Source organism: Chlamydotis macqueenii, chromosome 5, assembly GCF_036417535.1.
Source record: "Chlamydotis macqueenii isolate bChlMac1 chromosome 5, bChlMac1.mat, whole genome shotgun sequence".
Taxonomy (NCBI): Eukaryota; Metazoa; Chordata; class Aves; order Otidiformes; family Otididae; genus Chlamydotis; species Chlamydotis macqueenii.
In genome coordinates, this window is record NC_141560.1 from 17,332,729 (window position 1) to 17,345,143 (window position 12,415).

The window sequence follows — 12,415 nt, forward strand, 5'->3', positions numbered from 1 at the left end:
CACTAAGAAATTATCATCTGGTGGATCTCTTAATAATCTTCACATCAAGACAGAAATGTTTTCCAGAAACTCAAAAACTGCTTAGTCAGATGGAAGTCACTCACCGCAAGCAAATACAAGCAAAACTAGTTACAATTAAATAGCTTATGGTGAATCTTAGATTGTTGGGTTTTTTTTAATAGACTGGTCCAGTGTAAGATTAGACTACAGTGCTGTGAGAATCTGGGAAGGAAGGAAAGCCAAATCAATTTCTCTCCAGTGAAAACACAGAGAGGGGCATCGTTTAAGCAAGTGAGCACTTGCTTTACTGTCTTTTGGGTGGTTGATTGGTTAGGTCTTTGAGTTTTAGTTGTGGGGTTTTTGTAAAGTATAATGGTAATTTAATGCCATATCTGCAAACATTTCTACTTCTTTTGTAAATGCACTGAGGTAAGATTGACCCTCCACAACTCAAATGTACTCAGGCAGTTCTTTACAGGTATGCCTTTCTGATTCCATGCAATCAGAATCAATGTTTTTGCTCCCTGAGAGTGGTAATAAAGGCTAGGAATTTAATATAATTCTAATACACAACTTAAATGTGTGTTTGTTATTCTGCTAATCAGTGCACTACAGGCATAAATACAGAAAATAGAACTGTGATTGCACAGATTTAAGTATTAATTACAAGAGGTGGTAAATCATGGTGCTCTCAAGATTTTATGTAAAATCCACTGAATTGAGTCTGCTATTCTAAAAGGCTTTGAGTCCCTTAATGATAGTAAAATCCATCTGTTATTAAACATCATGTTTAATATAATAGTATGCAAATGTTCAGGTCCAATCATGTTCCTCTTGAAGTCTGCAACATAATTTCTGTAGACATCAATAAGAATAGGTCTGGGATATCCATTTTTAATTGCACTGTACACAAGTATTGACGGAAGAATACAACACAGTAGTCACAAAATTAAAGAGGCTTCTATGAAACATACAAAGAAGAGCAGCACAGAATCAATGAAGCTAAAGCAATATTTCAAAAAATAATAAATCAGACTTGGCAGTTTTGGAAAACAGTACTGAAGAAAAAGACAAATTAATTGGCACAGTTTAACAACCTAATTTCTAAGTGCACTTTATAATAACTCTCCTCTACAAGCTGCTGTTTTCCCAGATAATGACAAAAAGCCTCATTAGAACATCACTGTTTTATAGTGACAGGTTTTATTGCATTGCCAGCTGTGAATCTAAAAAAAAATACAACCCTCCAAAAAAACTCCTATAAATGTTCCTAAAACCCGTTTTCCTTTGTTATCATCAAAAAAATAGCAACATAGCACTTCCACATGTTTGTGAATACCCACAATTCTACTTTTAAAAAAAATAGAAGTTAAATAAAAGTTATTTTTGTCTCAGCTTCAAAAATAATGTAAAGAAACATTTAAGAACAAGATATTTCAGTTATCAGAGAGGTATGTACAATGTGATACATTTGACTCCAATTCTGCAAATACATGTTCATGTAGACTTGAGAACCTGTTGATCCTGAGGAAGTGTACTTAAAGACTGACAGGATCCGGCTCTTAGCTTCACCCATTATAAACTTTTCCACAATCTGTCCTAGGCTAAAAAGTATAGATACAGTATATACTCTGTATACTGATTTATACAAAAAGCCTTTTACAGCTCTAACCCTGTTATTGCTAGGCTAAAAATGAACATTTGGAACAAATTACATTAATCATAAAGGATAAAATTGAGATGCAGCTTCTGACGACTGAATTTCCACTTGAGCCATTTTAAATTGGGTGCACTGTAGCCATTTGCGGAGCACAGATGAGCTATTGTTCATTTGTCCTGACCCCTGTAACATCCTTAGGCTGTGATGGTTGACATTGCTCTGGATGGCTTGAAGGCGTAGCTGGAGTCCAGCAGACAAATGCTGTTGAAATAATGCAAAACATTCAGTTTCTTTCCTTCAATACATACATTAATACAGCACTGTGAAAGGCACTGATTGTTAGACAGGGAAAGTTCCTCCACTGCCTCAATGTCACATTTCTTTCATCCACACCTGCACTGTAGTCTTGCCATGAAAGGCAGATGTGCTTACAGAAACCACTTGATACTGAGACCAGCTCCAACACTTTTATTCTGATCACCAAAATTACCTTGACTGGCAAACCACTCTGATCCACCTTGCTCTCTTTTACAAACAGGGCCAGCTGGCACCATTTTATCCAAGCAAGCAGGTCCACAATATTGGCTATAGAACCAAAATCCATCTCCTGAGTCAAGAGTCCCAACCCTGATTTGTCAGGAGACTCTCAAGCCTAAGAAATCAAGAAAACCACAGCTCAGGGAACAACCCATCTCAGTAAACAGGGAGGAAAGGCCCTGCAGCAGAACCCTGCTGTTTTGGTTTTGTTTAGTGAGGGGGAGCCTAAGGTGGCAGCTTCTGTAGGAAACTGCTAGAAGTTGCTCCCCTTTGTTCAGTGGACTTGGCCGGGCCTAGGGCGGACCCGCTGCTGGCCAAGGCTGAGCCAATTGGTAGCAGAATGTCCCGTGATAACGCCTCTGCGATAACGTATTTAAGAAGGGGAGAACAGGAGAAAAAAAACGAGTGAGGTAGTGGAGCTGGGGCAGAGAGGGGGAGGCGCGAGCCTTGTGGGCCTCGCAGGCCTCACCCTCTGGCCTCCCGCCGGGCAGCCGACTGGGCCCGACTTGGCCCAGCCTGGCTGCAAGAAGTGGAGAGGAGATGAGAAGTGAATAAGATGTAAAAAGATCCCGAGAGGCGTCTGCAAGCCTGTTGTGAGGAACGGCTGCAGACGCCAAGGTCAGTGAAGAAGGAGGGGGAGGAGTAATGCGGCACCTGGCCAAGATTCCCCTGCAGCCTGTGGTGACGACCATGGTGGAGCAGGTTGTACCCCTGCAGCCCATGGAGGCCCACGGAGGAGCAGAGATCCACCTGCAGCCCGTGGAGGACCCCCCGCTGGAGCAGGTGGATGCCTGAAGGAGGCTGTGGCCAGTGGAGGGCCCATGGTGGGACAGCTGTTCTGGAGGGACTGCACCCTGTGGAAGAGATGACCCACGCTGGAGCAGTTTCACGAAGGACTGTGGCCCATGGGAGGGACCCCTCGCTGGAGCAGAGGAGGAATGTGAGTTCTTCCCCCGACAACAAAGTAGCGGAGTAAAACAACGCGCGATGAACTGACTGCGACCCCCATTCCCTCTTCCCCCCTGTCCCGCTCGGGGTGGGAAAGGTAGTAGAGATAATGTTAAGCCTGGGAAGAGGGAGGGGTGGGGGGAGGTTATCTTGTTCCCTGTCTCATTCTCCTGCTAGTTTTAGAAATAAATGGTTTTCCCCGAGTCGAGTCTGTTTTGCCCGTGACGGTAACTTTAAGGATTTCTCCCTGTCCTTATCTCAAACCTCGAGCTGTTTTTCCTTATATCATCTCCCCCTGTTCTCTCAGAGGGTGGGGGGAGTGAGAGAGAGACTGCGTAGTCTGGTCCCGATTGGGGCTGAACTACAACACGTGTGTTCCCAGAACACAGGGAAGTGTTTCAGAAGGGAAAGGGAGCGCAGTACTGATTACAGGACAACTATCTTAGCTGATGATGCTCTGTGTACGCTCACACCTGAGACCTTCAGTGCTGAGCCATTCAGTGCATCTGGATACGCTACAATGATCTATTTTCAGAGAGTCTGAAGACCACATCTAGTGATCTTATTTCCAGAATTCACAGAAATGTGTAACATCCAGAATAAAAGGATAAGGTCCTAGAAACAACTTACCTTTAGATTTGATTGTATCATTGGCAACCACATTGGTATGAGCTGTAAGAAGAGAAGTGCATTTTGTTATGATAGAAGTGACTGTAAACATGCTCCAGTTACTGTGAGACAGAGAAGGGTATATCTAATGCATTTAGCTGTCCGAATGGGCATAGCCTGAACCACAAATCTAAAAATGTGGTTATTTTTAAATGATGCATCTGTTTTGGGGCAGGTAGCTCTCAGAGGTGAAAACAGCTTGCCTTGTTTGTAGCTTGATGAATCAACAGTAGCAATTACTGATATCCTGTTTAAAGCAACAATGAGAGTACAGGAAAAAAAACCCAAAACTTGTTAAAGGAAATCACTTATTTTCCTTGTGAGGGTGTTTTTGTATGTGCAGGTGAGCAATACTGGAATAAATACAGTAAACATTCTGCATGGCAAAGTATACAACAAGAACTGAAAAAAAAAACATGCAGCAAAAGTTCCTGCTAATAGGCCAGATATTTAAATGGCAACCAGCATTTTATAAGCCACTAGTCACATCAGTGGTTCACTGCAGAATGTGACCTGTAGGCCTGGGAGCGCAGGTAAAAACTCTTAACTATTCACAGGAAGGTGAAGAGGTCCGTGAATCTGTCACCCACAATTGGATCAATGTGTATTTCAGTCTCCTGCCCTTCGGAGAACTTCTGAGTAGGTATAACATGACAAGCTTAAGGAAGATAAAGAGCCATTTCTAGCAAAAGTGTTCATGTTCTCCAATATTCATTTAACCACTGAGGTTATTGTTCTAAAATGTTCCTCCAAATGGCATTAAAATTCGCAAGCTGCCAATTATGCTACTGGGAGCTGCAAGTTAAACTTAATCACTATTGACAACATTAGATAAAGTGCTGTTTCCCCTGTGCAAGGAACGATAATTGTTTCAATTTTAGTGCTGTTTTGCTGAAGAATCATATGCAACTCTGTCAGGACTGATTACTTGGTCTACCACATGAAGAATGATATTGAAACCTCAGCATTTACAGAGAGATGAATGCCAAAACAGCCAGAATGCAGCCAGATGCAGCAGATGTGTGAGTTCTGCAAGTCCTTCCATAGGCTCTCACACTGATGTAGAGCTTGATAAGACCCAGTGACCACAAGTCCTAATGTGTTTTTTGGACAGGAGGGTACACGTAAGCATACTGAGAAGCCATGCTCCATGCCTCACTGCCATCAACAAAATGTCATTGAAAATTTCATCCAGCATTAATGAAGTTCCTACAGAGCTAGCCAGTGGTGGCAGGACTGGTGTCAGAAGAATGTCAAGCAAGGAGGGAAGCTAGGCAGAAAACTCAGAGTACTCCTCTGCATCTGAACCAATTCACTGGACATCTTTTACAGGCAGCTGAGAGAATCAAGCACTTCTTGCATCCAGTTCATCTTGTCCCAAAGCCGGTATCTAAAACAGATCAAGATGAATCATGTCCAAAAATACCTGTTTATCTCCACTGGCTATAAAGGGCTCTCACGGAAACTAGCTCATATTGATATCTACGCTGCAGAGGTCTAATGTTAGATACAGATCATTGTCCTCCAGCGGCACTTCTCTCTCCCAGGGTCTAGACACATTTACAGAAATGAAACATTCTGCTGCAGGCACAAGCAAGCAAACCCTCCACTCTTATTGCTGCCAGTTAGATAAGTGAGACAAGAAGACATTTTTATAGAAGCACTTGAGTTTTATTACCTAATCCCCAGCCAGTCTTTTCTTCCTTCAAAGGAAAACCACATAAAGCTAGTTAGAAAGAACAGCTGGAAGAACAGACTGCTGTCAGACACTGTCAATTTTTTTGAGTTTATATTTTCAACACAATTATGTTGATTCCAGTGCAAGTTTTGATGTAAACCAAGCAGGAGACAGCTTGGTCACTGTGCTTTTCTGGCTCCACAACTCTGCCCAGTTCTCTGGAAGTCTATCCAGCAGCTGCTGGAGCTGCCTAAAACCCCTGGGTCTCTGGAAAAGACATTGCGGTTTGCTGAGCCGCTCCATTCTCTAATGTAGGCTCCCAGATTCCTCAGACATACATCTGATGATCAGAGAGCTGTGCTTAGCAAGGAGCTGGTCTCTATCATCAATGACTAACTTGGAATTCCTAGTTGCCCAGTTCCTTTGACATAGAAAAACAGGAGGAAAGCTGAACACTTTCATTTCCACCCTCCTAAAGCAGAATGCTTCCACCTCAGAGGAAAATATGAGTCAAATACATATGTGGGCATGTATGCATCAGTGTAAATGTGTATATCTATATATATCTCAGTCTAACTTAGAAAGCAAAATAAACACGTAACAGTTGAAATGTTTTCACAGGAAATAAATTTTGTTTTCCTCACCAGATTGGTAAAGATAGTCTAACATTAGATGAAAAAAATACCCTCTGAGAATACAGGGAATGGCTCAAAGACTATAGGAAGCCATCAACACATGTCTCAATGCTATCAGTGTGAGTTATAGCAAAATTAATAGCAAGGGCCAACACAGTGCCAGGAGGAAATCTCATAGCAGGTACACAAGGAGGAGATGAAAGAGTGCTTATCTCAGGCATAAAAAAAGCTGAAGGACAGGTGAATTGTTTATGTCTTCTCTTTCTCTCTTGTTTTAGGACATATTTTCCCCTCACTTCTCATACAGAAAACGTCCACCTAAGAGAGCTGTTCCATAAACTGCCTGGCATCACGTGACATGCACCACCTTCTCATTGTGTTGCATTAAAATATGTGTATGTTGAATCATACAATGACTTCATTAACATGTGAAGATTTTGCAGCACCTGATTCCTTAGGTAGAATAAAAGACACTGCAGTGAATATAATTATATGAATGATAAATGGTCAGGATTGATCAGTGATACTATGCTCAGGTCCAAGAGGAAGTCATTGGGAATTATTAATTTTGCTGAATAAATCTCCGAAACAGTGTTAAGAATGTTCTGTTTAAAAAAAAAATCTCTCACTACACTGTCCTTTCCTTAACTGAAAATGAAACTTTGTTTGAAAGACCTATATCTAAAACAAAATCATTTTTAAAAAGCTTTAAAGCACAAGAAAAAAATGTTTCATTATCAAAGGCAAGGCAATAAAAGATTTTCTAGAACAAAACAAGCTTCCAAAAAATTGCCCAGTCAACTAAGATTCAAAGAATTGTCATCCTTGCAGACTTCTGAAGTAGGAGTAACAAAGGTCAGATCTTCTTTACAGCCACTTAAGAAGAGACAGTCTCAAAGTTGATCTTTTTTTAAATTATAGAGCTGCCACTCACTCACTGGTTCTTGTGTGAATAAGCTTTACACTTCTTCCTCTTTGAAGGACTTCAAACATACAGTAAGTCTTTCCCCAAATCATGACACTTAGTATTTATTGGAGACCTGAAAAGTTTTACAATTAATCAAGTCATTACTGACTATAAATCTGTATTTTCACAATACGTGTGAATACTTTCTCACCAGTTGACATCAGGACCTTCAATTTTAGCTACTTTATTTTTAATTCCCACTTGACCATAAAGGACTGGAATAAAACAACAGTCACAAGTTTCCTTTATGGCAATAAAAGAACTATATAAATCAACATATTTCAGTTAGATTCAGAGTGTTTCACTACTTGATTTGTTATTTTACGTGAAAACTCCCTTCAGGATAATGTAATGGGAAAACATGTAAAAAAGGCTAGTAAAATTTATTTATGTTTCTGAGACTACCCCCATCCTTTGGGAATCTGTTCTGAAAATGCTCTGGTGACCCACAGGAGACTGACCACTGATTTCTAAAAAGAGAATTTTACACTCATGGAGCATGCAGGATTTGATTCTCTAACCAAAGAATACCCTGTTACACACCCAAGGGGAAGAAGATTCACTATCAAATAATATTTGACTAAGTCAGACACACGGGTATACCATTCCAAGAAAACCACTGTGGCACGAAGGTTTTGTTATCAACCTAAAAGAACGTGAGGATCAGAACAGTGAGGTGATCTGCAAAGGACCTATGATGATTAAGAGTTACAGAATGGCTGAAAATTCAGACAGCAGCTGGAGGTCCTCAAAGTCAGTGACATCAGTTGAGTCTATTAGAGGAGTAAGACCATTGCAACAACAGAAGGAGGAAGCAGATCAGAAGTTCATTTTAACAAATCAGGAGAACTTATATTTGATATTGTGGTCCAGTCTTACTTCTTACCAGAGATTTTATTTTTTTTCGTTAGGCTCTACTGCATTAGCATTCAACCTCAGCTTCTTCCATTTTCTTTTTTGAGTGGGAGGAGAAGCAGAGGACAGTATGTCTAAAAATTACAATGGACAGGCAACTTCATTAACTAAGTATTTGTGGTATGGTATGCCTACCTTTACAAAGATAGTAGAGTTGCACTCCTGTAAAGCCTCCATTAAACTAATCACATGCAGGCACACCATTTCCACCATCTTGGAAAAAAAAAAAAATCAAGCATAAAAACAAATTAGTGTCCAGCACAACAGTGTTGTAAACTAAGCCAACAGTCTCTAAAAAGAACCTGCCTATATTTGCTTGGCAGCTATACTGAATCACTCGATTTGCATTTATTAACCACTGACATATAAGATTAAATATTACATGAGCACATAAGAGATATTTTTCTTTATTTAGTTTTCCCCTGATGTGGCAACACCTATCTGTTAAATATTTCAAAATCCTTGACGTATTTTAATTCGTATCACACATCAAAACAAGTTGCCTTCAGCTTTGTTCTTTTCAGACATCATAAATCCTTTTACACGCCTTTGCTGTGTAGTTCTCATCAATCAGTGTGTCAGAAATTGATATTTTTATTTACTGAATCTTTGCAAATTAACATAGCCAAAAAAGCCATCAAGAGACAATTTATTTTTCCGAACTAACAGCTAGTCCATAATTCTTCATTTTGTACCACGAATTATGACAGATGCAAATATCAGTTATTTGGTAGTAGACAGCATTTTATGTTTTATATTGTGTAAATTCATAGGTACAAGACAAATACCCTGAGCCAGCAGTGAGTATTTACAGTGCCTGTCTGAACTATGTGTAAATTCCCCTCAATAATAATAAACTTAGCTTTTATGCAGTGCTTTTCATCTTCAAAGCGCTTTACAAACACTAACTAATTAACCTCATAACACCCCTGTGAGACAGGCAAGTATTATTATCTACATTTCACAGAGTAATAGCTGAGGAAGAGTTTAATAACTTACACTGAAGCCACATAATGAGATGATACTTTCAGAATAAGGATTGGAACTTGAGACTTCCAGGTCATATTCTTGTCCTAAGGCTTGACAAAAAGCCTTTGTGTCTGACTAAACAACTGGCTAGTTAGAAGCATTATGTACATTTCCCATCCATTCAAATGCAGCTTCATGAACTACTGTTCCCAACAGTGGCTTGTCAACCACAGAGACCTCGCTAGATGCCAGAGGCTAAAATACCATTTAAAGACAGCTTTAGGTGGTCCTTGCCTGATATGGACAAGACACAAGGTGTGTAATGGTTTAAAGACATTCAAGGGCAGCCCTTACAATTACAACTGAAGGGGCAAAGGTCCATACCTGCCTGGGGTGGAAGGTGTTTCACATGGGGAAAAGGGAATTACATAAAATAATTTCCACATACATAGCAACTCTCCATTTAAAAAAAAAAAAACAACAAAGAATGAAAATTCCAAATCTTAAAAGCACCGGACTTGGAGGACTGAGGCATGTATAAAGCTATAATCAGGTTCTCACTCAACGCTAAAATCAGGTTCGCCAGACCAGAGCTACTAGTTACCATCTCACTTACAGTTAAAAAGTTTTGACAAGTCTTGACAGATTGTAATGACTTTCTAGGAAGTGGGAAATACAATATATCTTGCCCTTCAGGAACAAGCTCTCCACCCTAAGTTTGCAGGCACAGAGAATCATTAGTCAATGGGAAGCAAAGGTAGCACCTATGAGAAGGCTGCTGGAACCCCTCTGGGTTCTTATTGTACAAAGCTGCTCCAATAGCAGTGAGTAGTTGAGATAAATAAATGCTTAAATTTTATTTCCAAAAAATGGTCTGGACAATTTCTGGATAGAGTGAGTATTTCCCTTTCAAACCTTATCTAGAGATACTTCCTTCAAGTAATTAATTACTCAAAAATGTTTCCAGAGATATTTATGTAGCCTATTTTTGATGAGTAACCAACGGGTTATGAGTAGTCAAGTGTCAGCATTTGTGTATTTTTTCATCATCGTGTGGTAAAAAAATATTCCAATGGAAATTCACAGAATTATCCTAAACTACTTAGTTGCTCCTGTAAGGCAGTCAAATGAAACAGCAGGACTACTGTGAAGATACATAAAATGAGACCTGATGCAGGGAGCCCTTAATCCAACAAGTAGTGACTCTAGCTCTTTATTCTGCTTCAGGCAGATCCTGGCTAGATCCTGTTTCAGGCCCACTCCAAGTTAAACCACTACTAATTAGCTTTCCCTTCAATTACTCAAAAGCATCAAAGTTGCTTTATGATGTTATTCATAGTCAGATGTATTCCACTGAAACACTGAAACAAAGCCAAGCCCTCTGACTTTAATCTGTACTAAATCTGTACACAGCACCTGACTCACCACTTTGTTATGTGCCATGAGCTGTAGGATGCTCGGTGTCACTCGGCTCCAGAACTCCAGGGCTGTAAGGATTGCTGTAAAGCTAAATTCGTTCTGATTCTGGACCGTCGGAGCTACTGCTGTTTGTTCACAGTACACTGTCCAGAGCTGAGCAAATATAAATGCATGGAAGAGGGAACACATGTGCAGAACAGATGTCTGCAGAAACAGAAAAAAGAGGAAAATGTTTATTTAAATAAGTGTATTGGGACATAGTGCAGAGGCTTTCATCAAAGCACTCCTCTGTCATGCATTCCACCGTGCAGTCTTGCCCCTCACTTTCCCACATTTCCCTCCCATTAGGAACTAGTAAGTCAGGCACACTTGATAACATCTTCTCCATGTTTAAAAACTGTTTCTATATTTACAGACTAAAAACTGCAGTTGCAAACACACACTCCCATGCAATCCTAGTGTATGACATTAAGGTCAGTCCCTTTACAGAGAAGGTTAGTTTTGCATAACAGCTACTCAAGTCTAGTTCTGAGACATTCGTGATGGAAAACACCGCAATCTGTGGAAGGCCTGCAGGCTACAGCATGTATGGCTCTATTTAAAAAATGCTGCTGGGGTAAGTTGTTCAGATTCTGATCACCTGAAAGGAAGGCTATTGTACAGAATACATCATCTTACATCTGTTCTGTTAATCTGTCATCCATTTCTACCTTGTTGGGAAGAACTGCTCACAGTCAAGGAAAGCAAGTTTTGAAAAGCTAACAGATAATTCATTTTGCATACTCAAGCATGGCTGTTTGCTAATACGTGTTATGTATCACAGTGTCTGAGCCTCCAGGAGTGCTGGACATGAACTTCTTCAGTAGGAGAAAGATGCTTCTGGTCAGAGATGTTTTCTCAGTTTGCAAGTGCAACAGTGATTCATGCTCCGTGGCAGTACGACTGCACCAAACATTGCAATGGTTGCTTGGTAACTGGAAAAAGGTATTTGAAAGAGAAAAAAAGGGCCGGAGAAATGAATGGGAAGCACCAGTGTCTTGGCTGGATGAGGAGAAAAAAGGGGGCATTTAACATACAAGATAAATGTGTGATCGTTCTGCTTCTGTTGCTAATAAAAACATGGTTGGTGTCAAAGAGTGCTGCTGTATCTGTGCTAAACTACTGTCACAAATGGCTTATGATTTGCAACAACTCTTCTTGTCCAGAGCACCTTGAGAAAAAAGCTGTACTTCAACCATCCCTGTTTGTAATTAACTTTTGATATAACATTATTTATAGGTTATCCAATTCTACTATACAACCGGAATAAATAACTTTCTGAGATATTTACTACAGAGATTGTCACTGCTAAAGCTTCAATTTGGAATTCAGTTTTTCCTTCCTCACTCCTGTGCTGAGATATTTGAAATAGCTGAATCTCAAACTGAATTGTAGTGATTTCATCACTAGTTTTCTATGCATGAGGAGGCAGCTATACAAGAAAAACTACAGAGATTTCTTTCCATAGATCCCAGGTTTTAGTAAGGTTTTATCCCTCCTTTTTTCTTACGAAGAAATAAATGTTTGCAATAATAAGGCAAATATATAACACATCTCACTTAAAACATAGAATCACTTACCTTTGATTGCTCTGGAAACCCAATCAGAATAACAATAAGGTGGTCAGCAATTTGTGAACCTGCATCCAGTGGAATAGGCATGCATGATGATGGAGAATTTGGACAGACAACATTGTGTGTCAGAGATCCCAAAAGCAGCCAGGACAGCAAACGAATATGAGAGACACATTCTATGAACTCTTTGGGCCTGTTAAGAAAGAGCAGATTTTACAATGCTGTTAAGTTTTCTGGTTTTCCCCAAAATATGGAGTCTCCTTATGCACACTAGGCAGATGCAGTCTCAGTGTGATGGAGGCACAGGTCACTGGTACAGCTTATGGGAAGACTAGAACCACACAGAACTTAGTGGACTTGACGTACCATCAACAAGTCCAACAGAATGTGACTGGTTGGTCTGAG

General features: G+C 40.1%; 1 protein-coding gene across 5 annotated transcripts in view; it reads right to left on the reverse strand.

Moving 5' to 3' along the window:
• Positions 1 to 878: 878 nt before the first annotated feature.
• The window catches only part of UNC79 (unc-79 subunit of NALCN channel complex), a 113,560-nt gene continuing 102,023 nt past the window's right edge, over positions 879 to 12,415 (reverse strand). For 4 of the 5 annotated variants that reach the window (XM_086748285.1, XM_086748284.1, XM_086748282.1 and 1 more), the window contains 5 exons: positions 12,017 to 12,203; positions 10,404 to 10,601; positions 8,145 to 8,222; positions 3,776 to 3,817; positions 879 to 1,921 (listed from right to left, as the gene is read on the reverse strand). In XM_086748285.1, the coding sequence (XP_086604411.1) occupies positions 1,721 to 1,921; positions 3,776 to 3,817; positions 8,145 to 8,222; positions 10,404 to 10,601; positions 12,017 to 12,203 (706 nt within the window). In that variant the 3' untranslated portion in view covers positions 879 to 1,720. Of the gene's footprint in view, positions 1,922 to 3,775; positions 3,818 to 8,144; positions 8,223 to 10,394; positions 10,602 to 12,016; positions 12,204 to 12,415 lie in introns of all 5 variants that reach the window. The other variant, XM_086748283.1, reaches the window with a different exon arrangement.